Below are 14,245 nucleotides of genomic sequence, written 5' to 3'. Positions count from 1 at the left end.
GGCCTCAGCTACAACTAGTGTTTAAGGGTCAAAGTAGACATTTGTGGACATTTTGGTTCTTTCTTTTGGGAGACAAAAACTCAAATGAAGCTTTGCAAACCTTTTACATTCACAAACCGCTGTATTAAACACTACATGAAAGGTAATATTTGTAGAAGCATAATAGGGGCACTTTATCACTATTCTGTACATGTATTGCAGTTGTTTAAGGTGGCAGTAATTACAGATTGACAGTCAATTCAAGATGTCAGTAATACTTTAGATTATGTTTTGAGCAATATGGCGAAAAAGATGAATTGGTAACAATTTACAATAATGCATTTAATAAATTACATTTGTTAACATGAACAATACTTATTTTTGTTCAATTTATTTTATCTTATTGTAAATCTCAGCATTTACGAATACATTACGATCAAAAAGTTGTCTTAAGTTATTGCACTGTAAATTAACATGAACACTCAACTAACATAATCAAAGGTTAATAAATGCTGTAAAAAAATGTGCATTGCTAGTTAATGCATTTATTAATGTTAACAAATGAGATCTTATTGTAAAGTACTACAGATTAATTTTGAACCACCGCCTGTACATTTTTCCGATCCACTGCTTTTCTACTCTTTGCATGATTAAGTTGCTAAATGCCCCTTTGTTTCTTATGCTTCTACTTTTCCCATTGCTAATTGATGATGGGAGATGTTTTCAAATGATAAAATATGAAAATCCACCTTTTAATATACAGAATGAGTCTAAGTAATTAACCTAAAACAACTGAGAAATTATTGGGTGATATTGATATTGAATATTGACATTCCTGTCTTCTTAACAAGTGTTTTTTACACATTCTTTTTAACAGTGACTCTTAACAGCGTATGTGTTGTGGGCAAGCACAGAATTGCAAATGCATAATAACAATAATAATCATCAGAAAGGATTTTATGGAAGCTAAACAGCTTGTTCTGGTGAACAGTGCTTGCTTGCTACAGAACACATTCTGTTTAGATTCAGCCTAACTGCCTCTCTCTACTCCACCTTTACTGATATTTCTTATTTCCTGTTTTCCTCTGTGTCTAAGGAGGTGGACGGCTAAACCCATGAGAGGTTAGTATTGTTACTAACTCTTTTCTCTTTTTACTCTTTCCCGTACTTGTCCACTTAACACCATGATTTGAAGTTTGTTCAACAAGGAGGTGTTTATTTGTTTAAAAAAAGATATGATACAAAATATATTATGAAATAACACAACAATCTAAAATACGTTTTCTATTTGTATATATATTAAAATGTATTTTAAATAGACAACTGTCTTTTGTGATTTTCAGCATCATTACTCCAGTCAACAGTGTCACATGATCATTCAGATACATTTCTCTCTGTATCATACATTGATGCTGCTCAAGATACATTTTCTTATTATATTTATTAGAGCGGCACGATTTTTTCTGTTTTAAATAGAGATTGTGGTTCTTCCACAATTCTGAACAGACAACTAAACAAAATAACGTGATTTGCTAGAGGTTCTGGAAAAATGTTAATGGCTATGGTCTATTTAAAATAAGTTTGAATTAATGATTCACTGGATTAATCAGCATTTTTTAACTGTTATGACACCAGGTGGCGACAAGTGACAATGTGATAAGTGACTATGTAATTGATAGAATCTTTGTTTGAAAGTTTTTTTTCTTTCAAAAGGTGATTTACTCTGTTTTATACTACAGGGCCGTTAAATGCTTGTATCTGATTGGTTGACGAACGTTCTAAGGTGTGCATTATTTTCAGGGAAACGCACGGCTAAAGTAGTTCCGGGCAGGTCTTGACCCCGTTACAGTTCCATATCACTTTGCGTAGTTAACTGTAAAAATGTTGATCTCTACTGTAGACATCCGTTTTATATTCCAACTATAAACTCTTATCCCAGTGCTTCTGTGATAAAATATACATATAAATAATAATACTGTGTGGTTGTTTCATACCTATACATGACAAGTGCTCTCTCTGGGTCAGCGGTGGCGCCAACGCAGTTCTGAATGTTCCAGTGTGATTTTGTCAAAGGTTTAAGAGACGCTAGAAACAAGATCGCGTTGGTGTTTGAATTGAGATTGCGATCTTTTAGCGATTAGTGGTGCAGCTCTAATATACATCTTATTATTGTTCCTCAATCCTCATATCCCTACTGTCAACACAAAAATCCCACATTTACACATTTTTACTCTATCTGGCTTTCTCTGGTTTTGATATCAAATTGACTGCCTAACCGAACACCAAATAAAGGAATGCCATTGAATGCATTCATATTTGGTGTCAGCTTACTATGCAACGATATAAGATTGTGCAAATAAACACCCTAACTATCTGAAATTTGTATTCGGTCTGTACAGCCTCTACATTTAGCAGTTTTACATATAATGTATTGTTGCATTGCGTGTTCAGACTCTGACATGAAAACTGTTTTTCCGTCTCCCGCAGGTCCTAATGTGGGAAGTCTTTTCCACATGGTCGATAACATTGGACATGCCATGGAGTCGTTGGTTAATGTAATAACCGAGGAGCAGGATTTAGACTGAAGATGTCTTCTCCTCGTTGCATGCTTTTGTAGTGTCAACAACTGGACAGGATATGTTTACAATGGGAATATCAATAAAAATCTATTTTTCTGAAGGATCGCGGTTCCACATTGTAGATTTGATCTTTAGTAGTTTCAGTAGTTTCTTACGGAGAGTCTAGAATTGTTTATTAATAAATAAATAAATAAAAAAGGTTTTTAAACTTCTATGCAATTGTACAAAAACAGAACGAAAGGTGCGTGATAACATGTAACATTGCGTGCCATGTCTTTGTACAAAGTGGAGCGCATTTTAAAAGTGTTTTATCTAAATGGGTGACTGAGTATTTGCAGGGGTGCTTTATAAACTAATTTTGTTTGTAACAAAATAACAAATGCATATTAAAAGGCAAGTCCATTATCTGTGTGTGTGCGTTAGCGTGTGCAAAAAGAGTGTATGAAACATGTCTTTGTGTGTCTGTATGTTCGTTGAGTTTTTTTCTGTATGTAAGCCGCCTGTACTGCAGTCATCATGAAAAGAAAACCGATGTCCTGATTAAAGGTGCAGTAAGTGATTTCTGAGAAACGTTGATATTTGAAATTGACCCAAACAAACACAGCCCTCCCTTCTTTGCTCCGCCACCAAAATGCACAAACACGCAATGCTAGAGAGGATGTCTCTTTATCATAACAGAAGCAAGGGAAAATAAGGCGAAGATAATGAACGAACGACAAGGAAGGTTAAAAAAAGAACATACAATACTCAAGTATATACACTCTAAAAAAATGCTGGTTTGTTTCAACCCAATTTTGGGTCAAATATGGACAAACCCAAAAGTTGGATCAAAAATGCAATTTAGAAATTTAACCCAATGGCTGGGTTTGTCCAAATTTGACCTAAAATTGGGTTAAAACAACCCAGCCTTTTTTAGAGTGTACAAGCATGAGTTCGTTGTTAATCGCTGGAAGCACACACTCAAAACCAATGTTACGTATGAGCAAAAACACAACCTCTGTGTCCATTTCCATGTTTCCTAAAGCTCTTGCCTGATCATTACAAAAGAGAAAAGCTTCGAGGAATATCACTTCTGCGCTTTTCTCTTTTGTAATGTCTCTCAGCCATCTCTCTTTCTACAGTCTTTCTTCAAATCTCCCTCTTGCTCTCTCTCTTTCTCTCCTCCCCCATCATGAGTGGACACGCCCCCTGCTGCTGATTGGCTGCGAGTGTGTTGTGGCGCTCGGTCTGATCCACTTTCAGCAGCGTTTCTCAGATATCGCTTACTGCACCTGTAAGGCTAAATACTGTCTACCTCACAGAAATGCCCGTCCTCCATGCTCTGTCCATGTTTATTAATGGAGCAATAAGAATCGTAATCATAATATTTATGAATTAACGACAACTTCCTGGCCAGAATATTGTCCACAGTCTCCTGCTAGAGACATTTGAACCCTTGTACCAGAATGATTATTTATCTACTGCTTGGATCGTATGGTGTTAGTTATATTTCTGTAAGTAACAAAATAAGAGAAAAAGATTTTTGACAGAATTAGGGTGTTTAATCGTTAAGTTTGAAACTAAAGACAAATATCCTAACGATTAACCTCTAATAATAATCACCATCTTGTAATACTGGAATGAATCGTACATGAAGGGCCATGTTGTCATTGTTCTAGTTTTCCGATGTCTGACTTTTAAATGTTCATCTGAGGTTATTTATTGATGTTGACATCTAAAAATGCAAGCAAACAATAGCACGGTTTACAGAAATCCACTTGAGATGACGAAACGATACAAAATATGACGCTCTACATTGTTTTTTTTAACACATCTTAGTTTGTTTTTGTGTCTTTTTATTAAACCTTTATGCTTTGTGTGAACAAATATATCGAAATAAATGATCATAATGTATATGTATGCACAATTTATGACCGTTACAATTACAAAAGAGTTTTGCACCTTGGGAGATGAGCATGTCCAGAGTACTGCATATTTATTTCTGAGATGTTTGATTCTAACTCTTGTTCTGAAATCCTACATTTTATTTGTAATTACAAAAGGAATATTTTACCAGACAATGAAATGTAATTGTGGTTTTCTTAACTCGCCACTGCATTAGTTGATAAAAATGGAAACACATTATGGCCAACATTTGTCTGTTTCATTATGGATTCACTTTGCCAAAAAGCAAGTATATGATTGCATTATCATCTGAAATACTCAATATCTCTTATGAAAATGTATAGGAGAAATTAAATGTTAGATATTTAGCCATTTCGTGTGGCTTAAAAAAAATATCATGATTTGTATGAAATGCTTATATCTTACCTGCTTAATATTACAATCTCGAGATTTAGAGATTTTTTTTATTATTTTATCAGTTGATCAATGGAAATGTATCAAATAATTTGACACTTAAATGCTTCAAAAAGACAACTGAATGGCGAGGTAAGTTACACAGTTGCCATTCGGGGCAGTGTTGAGTCTGTAAACTTCCAAACCACAGGAGTTTCCCTGGTTTTTCCCTGCTAGTCAAGAATTTTACTGTCCAAGAATTAATGTCACTAGGCTATATTCACACACAATAGAAATTGTTGTTAAAACGTGACTTAATGAAAGTTTAGTTTATCAGTCTACATAAACATTCACATTTATTTCAGTGTTGACATCGGACAAAATAAAGCAAAAATACATTACACAAATAAATACCATTTTACTAGTCAGCAGAATTGCTCTCAGTATTTCTTTTATCATTTCACGGCTCTGTTGAATACTTAATTCTGGTTGGCCAATCCGGTATGTTGACTTCGCTTTATGTGTTATCTGAAAACAGGTAATACATAAAGAAGTCCATGTTTATGTAAATGGAAAAGAAAAAAAGATATTCAGATGTTTGTGTAATGGGATTGGGGAAACACTAGCGATTCCTTCTTTGACAGTTGTGCTACCAGTGATATGTAACGTTATTTAAAAAAATGTTTTGCAAGGATGTGAATTTTTGTCAATACACGAGGTAGGCCTATTTTATTTCTTGCAAAGTCAAGCTCACTTAGCACTACGAGGTTCAGTTGAATGTTTGCATTTTAACCTTGTATAGTATAGTCAATTAATGACCTTAGTCTGTAGCTAAACAAGTTTTGTGGTTGTTGTTTTTTTTTATCCCCGTCTCAAAGAGGAAGCAGTTGAGTCATTTGCTCCTGGTTCCTCTTGAGCACGTGACAAATAGACAGAAGTTTAAAACCTCCCCGACTCTACTTGCCTCATCAGTGATGCTGTCAGTCATGTTTGTGAAGCTCAAGGTGTTGGCTCTCATATTCTTCGTGACCAAGGATGTTCACCCCACCTATTCTGGTCAGTATTATTTGCTTCTTTATAATTATTGCTTTTAGGTAATATTTTGAAATTAAACAATATTTTTTTTGTTTTTTAGTACTAAATATTTTTTGTTTGCAATTACTGTACTTATTTTCATTGACAGTATTAAGACTGACCTTTACAAAGAATTGTATGATACTATAGTGTTGAACATTTTAAGAACCTATTTCATTTGAGGTGTAAATGATGATTATTGAGTTTCCAGCATTTTCCTGGATTCCTGTTCTCTCTATTGTGAGTTAAATGAGTCGGATTACTTAAATCTTGCCCTTTGTCCTTTGCCCTGGCCCAGTGGTTGACTAGTTTAGCTGATTGGATCATTTGACTGATGAGATCAAGAAATCTCTTTGTAAAAGAGCCGACTTGTGCAGGCCACTGCATTTACAGATCTGGTCTTTGTTTAGAAGAAGGAAAAGTTTCCTAATAATGTTAAAAAATATTGTATTTAGACTTAAAAAAATGTGCAGTACTTTTGGTAACAACTTTATTTTGATGCTCCCCCAATAGACCTTCTACTAACTGTGCAACAACTTATTCTGTTAACCCGAACGCTAACATCTACTAATACCGTAGACTTAGTTGACATGTAGTTGCAAAGTCACTTTGTAGAATGTCTAAAGTGGACCATCAAAATAAAGTGTAACCAAACTTTGAAGTTGAAAGATTTTGTCTTGTCATCATAATATTGATAATTACATTAACTTAATATTGTATGTAATTTAAACTCAAATTTTTTCAAAAAATTTAGTAACTTAATAAATTGATAACTTGGGGAGATTCGGCATGTGGATTTATAGCTCTCAGCATGCTTATTGTAATGTATTGAGTTCAGTAAAGGTTCACAAAGTTGCGAACGTCTCCTCATGTTATTCAAGTATATTACACTTATGATTATTGAAATTAAGTATCATCGTACTTGTTTTTTAGTCAAGGGGAAATAGCTGTTAGTGTGTGTTTGACATCTAAAAGAGTTCCTGTACGTTTTTGTGGTTACCATTGTGCTGAAGAGTACATGAAGGTAAACACTACATTGACTATGTAAGCAATGACTGCACTAATGCTACATATTGACAAGTAATATTTTACTTGTTCATACTGTGATAGCTGGCGATTTTAAATGAAATAGATCAGATAAATTGCTTCCAGGGCTACAAGAAGTATTTTTTTTAAAGTTACAAATTAGGTTCTTCTAACTCTGCATAGTTTGTTGGATGAACTTAATTTCATTTGATGTTGCCAAAAAGATTGATACATTTATCCAAAAAATTGATGAGTGTTGCATTATTTTATTTTTATGTTGAGCCAACACATTATTTTTAGTGTCTTTGTATTAGGAATAGTGTAGTTTTTTATAAACTACATTTCTCAAGCAAAACATTCATAGCTTTTTAATGGTAAAACAACAGATATTTTCAAAATGATTGAAAAGTATTCTAACACTGATTGTCTGGTTGTTAAAGGTTAGTGGAACATTTACATAACCCGTGGTTGCACTGCTGCAAGACACCTGTGTGAACTTTTAAAGTTAATTCTGTGAACAGCATTGTTTGTTTCTTCAGAAATGTTTTTATTAAGTGCCGTGGGTTTCTAACTGGGTCATGACCCACTGGTGGCTAGCAGAGAGGGGAAAAAAATGTAGCACGAAGTAATGTGGCCTGTTCATGCAATGTCAGAAATATGAAAAATGCAATTTATCAAAGTTTGTTGGTGGGCGTAACTTGTATTTACATATATCTGACATGATGCACCACAACTGTCAAATTATAATAGCATTGGGCCTGCCTATTGTACTGAATGTAACAATGTGGAAAAAGATCATGGTAACTAAAAGAGAACAAATGCATTCCCCACCCCTCATTTTTTTTTTTTTTTGTGGGTGTCGAGTTTGATCATACTTCTCTAGGTGGGTTTTAGCATGAAAAAGTTTGGGAACCCCTAATCTAATGCAATGACATTCATACTTAAACATCCACATACTTTATGGCCCGGTTTCACAGACAGGGGTGAATCCCAATTCTCTGTCTTACCCCTTTTTTCTTTTTATAAAAGTGCCTTAGCAAAATAACATGACTGGTCTGCATCTTGAGACAAAACAATGAAAGTGACATATTTTAAGATACGTCAGTGTAAGTTGCTTTCAGTTAAAACAGCTCAAACATGCACTTTAGTCTGGGACTAGCTTAAACCTTGTATGTGAAACTCAGGGGAAACATTACATTATTAATTCTTTATAAAATTCTCTATATAATGTATTACTGACTGTGGTGATACTCTGTTTTACTTCAGAAACAAAGCTGGCTGGACCCCAGAAGGTGAAGGTGACCTCCGTCAATATGGGTGCTGTTATCGAATGGACATCTCCACACAATAACACGAGCAACGTGACATACACGGCGAGATACATGTAAGTACACTCGACATACATCTTGAACACTCCAACATGGAAGAAAAATATAGCAAACAAATTGCTTGCAAACTAGCTAGCAACAAATGCTTGCATGCCATTATAAAATGTACCCATCATAATGTGTTTGATTGCTTTGAAAGTCACTATTGTTCTACTGGAATCTGATACTTCTGAGCTTTTTGCAGAAGTTGAAAACAATAGGCCTATTATTTACCTATTAACATTTACCTAACATACATTCGGCCCTCTCCTTGCAGCCTGAGAAGTGAAAACGCTTCCCTCTGTGTGAACACCAAAGAGCTGAAATGTGATGCAGGAGAACTGCCAGCTATATTTGGGACTTACATTTTCCAAGTGCGGGCAGAGGATCAGGAGCGGTTCTCTGAGTGGGTTAATGCACCCCCATTTATGCCTAATAAGCACAGTAAGTGTGAATCTGTATTCGCAGCTCTTAGTTTGCGCTATACGCTCTTTTGTGTTAAAGGTGCAGTAAACGATTTCTGAGAAACAATGCTGAAAGTGGATCGGACCGAGCGCCACAGCAAACTTGTAGCCAATCAGCAGCAGGGGGCGTGTCCACTCATGATGAGTGAGGAGAGAGAGTGAGCAAGAGGGAGATTTGAAGAAAGACTGCAGAAAGAGAGATGGCTGAGAGACATTACAAAAGAGAAAAGCTCAGAGGAATATTACTAGAAAAAAAAGGGTTATGATCAGGCAAGAGCTTTAGGATCCGCGTTAATTTTAGAAAAGCTTTCCAGTGCCGAGACTTAAGTTAAAGACTTAAGCAGGAAGGCCTGAAAACTGACGCAAGGGTTGTGTTGTTTCTGCTCATACGTGACGCGAGTAACATTGGTTTTGAGTGTGTGCTGCTGGTGATTAACAGCGAACACCTGCGTGTATATATTCTTCATACTGGATGTTCATTTTTTGTTCTTCCTTGTCGTTCTTTGTCATCATTATCTTCAATAATTCTCAGAAATCACTTACTACACCTCTAAGTCAATATAACATTCATATGTAACAATTATTTAAAGTGTTTTGCTCCCCTGTAGGTATCATAGGACCCCCTACTGTGCGTCTTGTCATCCGAAATAATAACATGGATATTCATGTCCAGCCCCCAGTGCTGAAACATTCAAAAATATTCTCACAAGTGACCTACGCCATCAGATATTGGACCGAAGACGAAGATACGGTATAAAAACGCTTATATTCTTCTGTATCATTCTGTACATTACTTCAGGGATTCTGTTCGTATTTCGAATCCTTAGACATATTTGCTGTAGCCTACACTTAAACACCCCTTGAAAACCCAATATGCATGCATGCATGAACACGTTATACGCATACGCATGCGCATGACATACACCCTTTGAAGTTTGCGTTTTCAGGCCCCCAAAATGCCGTTGTTGTGTAAATGAACGGCCAAAAGCATAAAAAAAGCATTGCCTGAAATAAACAGCCGAAATAAAGTCAAATATAAAAAAAATAATTAAACAACTTTTAAAATGCTAAAAACATTTCTCATTTTAATTTAGCCGAATAACTAAAATTAAAACTGAAATAAAAATTATTAAAAAATATATATATAAATATTAAAACTAAAACTGAAATAAAAATTATTTAAAAAAATATTGAAATATTAAAAAAACAATAACTAATAAAAATGACAAAAACACAATATTACTAAAGCTTTAATTAAAATTAAAATGGAAAATAAAAATAAAAATAAAATAACTTTTTTATTAATTTAATTTATTTAATGAACTACTTCAAATTATTAATAAAAAGTACCAAAAAGCACTGTTAACAGTATGTTTTTTTAATTGACACAAAAATAAAAATAATAAAGTTTTGATGAATAGACCATTTTAAGTATGTGTTTGCTTAATTATGAACAGCCCCACTGAAAAGAAAAAATCTTTACATATAATATAAAGAACATAATTTATTCTCAAATTCAAAGTGTGTGTTCAAACTCTGATATATTAATATAGACCTTGGTGTCAAATAGGAATATTTTATCTCATTTAAATTTAAACATCATTTAAAAATTCTGATGTGGAGCCACAAATAAATAATCCATATATTAAAAATAACCATAAGATGATCTGTGTCCCTGATAGGCAATAGAGAGGAAGGTTACTGAAGCCAGCAAAGATGTTAACCTGACTATTAAGGGACTACATTCATGGAGCAGATTTTGTGCTCAGGCAAAGGTGCTTTCCACAGGCTTCACAAATTTGGGACAGTTCAGTGATCCTGTGTGTGTGACCAGCATGCCTGGTAAGTGTCTTCACCAACACCTGTCACTCATATCAAGAAATGTAACATGTATAAATGTGTAAAGTGTTTGATGTTATACTTAAAAAAGCTAAAAATTATGCATCTAAGGGATCATTTGCAACCATCCATATTATTATTGAGACTGATATAGATGTAGTGTACTATATAAAACTATATAAATGTATAGATAATATTGTGCTTTACAATATGATATTTTTTATGGACAAAATATGCCTTCATATGTGTGTGTGTGTGTGTGTGCGTGTGTGTGTGTGTGACAGTGACAGAGACAGTGACACCAGTGCTCATCATCTGTGTGATGGCTGCGGCCATCCTTCTTGCTCTGGGAATCCTGGGCGTCTGGTTCATCTATAAATTATACAAATACCTGTACCCTAAAACCAACCTGCCAGAACATCTCATGGTATTTTTATATTTTCATTTTTATTTTAGTTCATTTACTACTTCAATTAGTCCCACTTTATGTTAGGTGTCTTTAACACTTACATAAAAAAATTCGGTAACACTTTACAATAAGGTTCATTAGTTAACATTAGTTAACTACATTAGTTAACATTAACAAATAATGAACTGCACTTATACAGCATTTATTCATCTTTGTTAATGTTAATTTCAACATTTACTAATACTTTATTAAAATCTTGTTAACATGAGTTAATGCACTGTGAACTAACATGAACAAACAATGAACAGCTTTATTCATATAAACTAACATTAACAAAGATTAATAAATACTGTAACAAATGTATCGCTCATTGTTAGTTCATGTTAGTTAATACATTAACTAATGTTTAATAAATGAACCTTATTGTAAAGTGTTACCAAAAATTCTTAGATTCAAATGTTAGGTACAATTTATTGTGTTCATGTTGTATTATTTAAACTTTTTCTGCTATTGAGGTGAGATACGGGCAAGTTAGGGACAGGTTTTTATAGATTTATAGGTCAACCGTGTAATTATAGATTTTTTAATATAAGTACGTTGTAAAAACATGTATGTACACAATAAGTGCATTGTACAAAATTATGCATTTATAGTACACAATAAGTTTTGAAACTGGAACTGCATGCATTGACAATTCATCTGTTCAATAAAATACCATACTAGCCTGTTGAGTAATAAAAACACTATCTCCGCTTATCTTTTACAACATTTCAAATCTCTTAGTCTCGCCATGTCCGAAAAGCCAAGTTAATGTTTATTCTTGTTTTATTACGAGCTCTGACTTGTTCTCTTTTTTTTGTGGAAATTTTGGAATTGGAAATTATTTTATTTGAAACAGCCAGCAGACTCTCCTCTGTTGTTGTTGTTTTTAAACGGGTGATTCCCTGTAGCTGGAGCATCTTTTCTCAATTTACGAATATGACAAGACATGCACGGGCGAGTAACACTAAATCCAAAAATTTTGTATGCGTTTTTTTTTTGTATTCGTGATTCGGTGGCTCTGAATAGTCAAAACACCATTCAAAATGCTTGCTACGGTTGAGAAAAATGCTTGAGAACGAACCCGATCCCAAAAAATTATGACGGGCGAAAGTTTCGGAGGCAGTGTGCACACGTGATTGACAAAACATGGGGTCGTATTTATTTTTCAAAGTGCGAAAATTTCGGATGCGAATTTCAGACTCTCAGTGTGCTTTACCCTGATTTAAAGGATAATTCCGGTATTTAACACTTTGAGTCTATTTTGTTGTTTGTTTTGGATGAACAAGAGTGGTGGACAAAGATATTTTGACAATGGTTCCTGTCTCGACTTTTTGACTATTTTAGAATTGCCCATGACCGCTTTAGAATGGGAGTCTATGGCCATGCACAAACATGTCCTTAAAACAACCCTTAACGTACGTTTTTAAAACTGTGCAACTCACCGAGTGGTTAGTGGTGTTCGTTGACGATTAAAAACAAGTAGCGTAGCGAAATACAGTTTCTGTCGTGTTTTATTTGGCATTTTGCAAAATCCCATTGATTTCCGTTGGAGGACTCATTGCTCGTTGATATTACTGCGCTACCGGAAACGGAAAGGGGGCTGTTTACATTTGGTTGTAGTCTTTTATGGTCTTTTCGCTCGGTTCTCTGTCTATCAGAAGACTAGCGTGAGCAGAGCAACTGTGTTCCCGGAGTAAGTTAGCGAAATAAACAAACAAAAAAAAAAATTACATCTAAAATGGATTATGAAAGGTGGATTGTCGCCATCAAGTGGTCGGGAGTGTGCCAACGCTTCAGACTCAAATATCGAGCGGAAGTTTATACGCGGTTGTGAGGTATCTGAAAAAATAGTTCCACTATAGAAAATAAACGGATTGAAATCATACATTACGCCGATATATTTGTTTTTAATCATCAACGAACACTCGGTGACTTGAACAGTTTTGAAAACTAACGTTAAGGGTTGTTTTAAGGACAAAACACTTTTTGGAAGAAGGATTGATGATGTAGTGACTCTTTTTTAACAAAAGAAAGTTAAATATTGTACCTATAAATGTTAGTACATTGTATTTAAGGACACTTAATATAAAGTGGGAGCCAATTTAAACATATTTCAGTTATTTTATTTCAGCTTTACTGAAAATGTTTTTTATATATGCTTTGTCAAGAATAACAACACTGTTTAAACCATATTTTTAATACTGATTCCTTCTAGAATCTATTCGTACCATCATTTTGGAATCCTGAGGCAACCCAACATTCTCCACACCTGAAAGAACAGCATGATAAAATCAGTGCCATATCTAAAGACCATCTTTATGAAGCGCTCAGTGAGAAAAGCAAGATCTCAGAGGACAAGGACTCTGGGTTAGACTGTGATTTTGGCCCAATACAAGAGGCGGAAGAGGACTACAAACGGCTCATACACATGAAACCTGCACCATCATTTTACCCTAATCATCTCTACCCGTTATGCTCGAATAACACACTACTGACTCATTTGAATCAACCCCACTTTGGATGCTCCACTAGCACTCAACCTTGTTACTACAACGTATAGCAGTCACAAGCTCTGAGCTGATCAACTGAATGTATTTGCTGAAGTCACCAACAAGCTGAAATGTATTTACTTAAGAATAATCACATTTTCTGCAGCAAATATAATAATAATAATAAAATTAAAACAAAATTAATATATATATATATATATATATATGCATATGCTGTGGTGAAATGGCTGTCTGTTGAATATATATAATTCCTTGCATAAAATGCTGTTTACTCATGCTGATATTAGACCGAATGTACTTTTTTGAGAAACTTATTGTATGGTTGTATTGCTATTATTGTGAAATGTAAAGTGAAACAGAGTTCCTTGAATTACACTTCTCTGTTAGCCCATGCAGTTAATTAAGTTATAACACAGTTTTATGATGTTGTTAGCACTGAGCTTCACGCATGCATCTGTTCTGCAATAGTTAAATGGTATTTGTAATAATTGTACAAAATATAATTTAGGTCTATAAAAATATTTGTCAATTTTTTGGTTTCATGAAATAAATAAATAAATATTTTTGAGCAACTTCAAATGTATATATTTTTTTCTATTATAAATACATATAAACGGAGTCTATTCACATTTCGTCATAATTGCAAATATAATATTTGTATTTTCACTTGCTCCAATAC

At 34.2% G+C, this 14,245-nt stretch overlaps 2 protein-coding genes across 13 annotated transcripts in view; both read left to right on the top strand.

Annotated features, from left to right (window-relative positions):
- The window catches only part of dmd (dystrophin), a 99,450-nt gene extending 94,763 nt beyond the window's left edge, over nucleotides 1-4,687 (top strand). For 6 of the 11 annotated variants that reach the window (XM_079615155.1, XM_079615154.1, XM_079615150.1 and 3 more), the window contains one exon: nucleotides 2,467-4,681. In XM_079615155.1, coding sequence (XP_079471281.1) covers nucleotides 2,467-2,564 — 98 coding nt within the window. In that variant the 3' untranslated portion in view covers nucleotides 2,565-4,681. Of the gene's footprint in view, nucleotides 1-1,075; nucleotides 1,102-2,466 lie in introns of all 11 variants that reach the window. The other 5 variants (XM_079615159.1, XM_079615158.1, XM_079615157.1 and 2 more) reach the window with 1 other exon arrangement.
- Nucleotides 4,688-5,462: 775 nt separating this feature from the next.
- Nucleotides 5,463-14,129, top strand: crfb15 (cytokine receptor family member B15). 2 transcript variants are annotated; one of them, XM_079616147.1, is made up of 8 exons: nucleotides 5,463-5,553; nucleotides 5,714-5,891; nucleotides 8,202-8,319; nucleotides 8,580-8,746; nucleotides 9,375-9,517; nucleotides 10,449-10,608; nucleotides 10,890-11,032; nucleotides 13,272-14,129. In XM_079616147.1, exons 2-8 carry the CDS (start codon nucleotides 5,810-5,812, stop codon nucleotides 13,614-13,616), a joined length of 1,158 nt encoding a protein of 385 aa, XP_079472273.1. In that variant the 5' UTR covers nucleotides 5,463-5,553; nucleotides 5,714-5,809; the 3' UTR covers nucleotides 13,617-14,129. The 2 variants fall into 2 exon arrangements, with proteins under 2 accessions (XP_079472273.1, XP_079472274.1); XM_079616148.1 differs by having other exon boundaries at nucleotides 5,483-5,553; nucleotides 5,808-5,891.
- The last annotated feature ends 116 nt before the right edge of the window (nucleotides 14,130-14,245 follow it).

This window comes from Phoxinus phoxinus, assembly GCF_949152265.1.
Source record: "Phoxinus phoxinus genome assembly, chromosome: 6".
NCBI classification, from domain to species: Eukaryota; Metazoa; Chordata; class Actinopteri; order Cypriniformes; family Leuciscidae; genus Phoxinus; species Phoxinus phoxinus.
This window is presented reverse-complemented; position numbering and strand designations above follow the sequence as displayed.

Bases quoted from the DNA above. Each gene is read 5' to 3' on its own strand.
- crfb15 (XM_079616147.1), top strand. From the start codon at position 5,810: ATGCTGTCAGTCATGTTTGTGAAGCTCAAGGTGTTGGCTCTCATATTC. The intron at 5,892-8,201 runs GTCAGTATTATT...GTTTTACTTCAG, and splicing joins TGTTCACCCCACCTATTCTG to AAACAAAGCTGGCTGGACCC. The intron at 8,747-9,374 runs GTAAGTGTGAAT...GCTCCCCTGTAG, and splicing joins ATTTATGCCTAATAAGCACA to GTATCATAGGACCCCCTACT.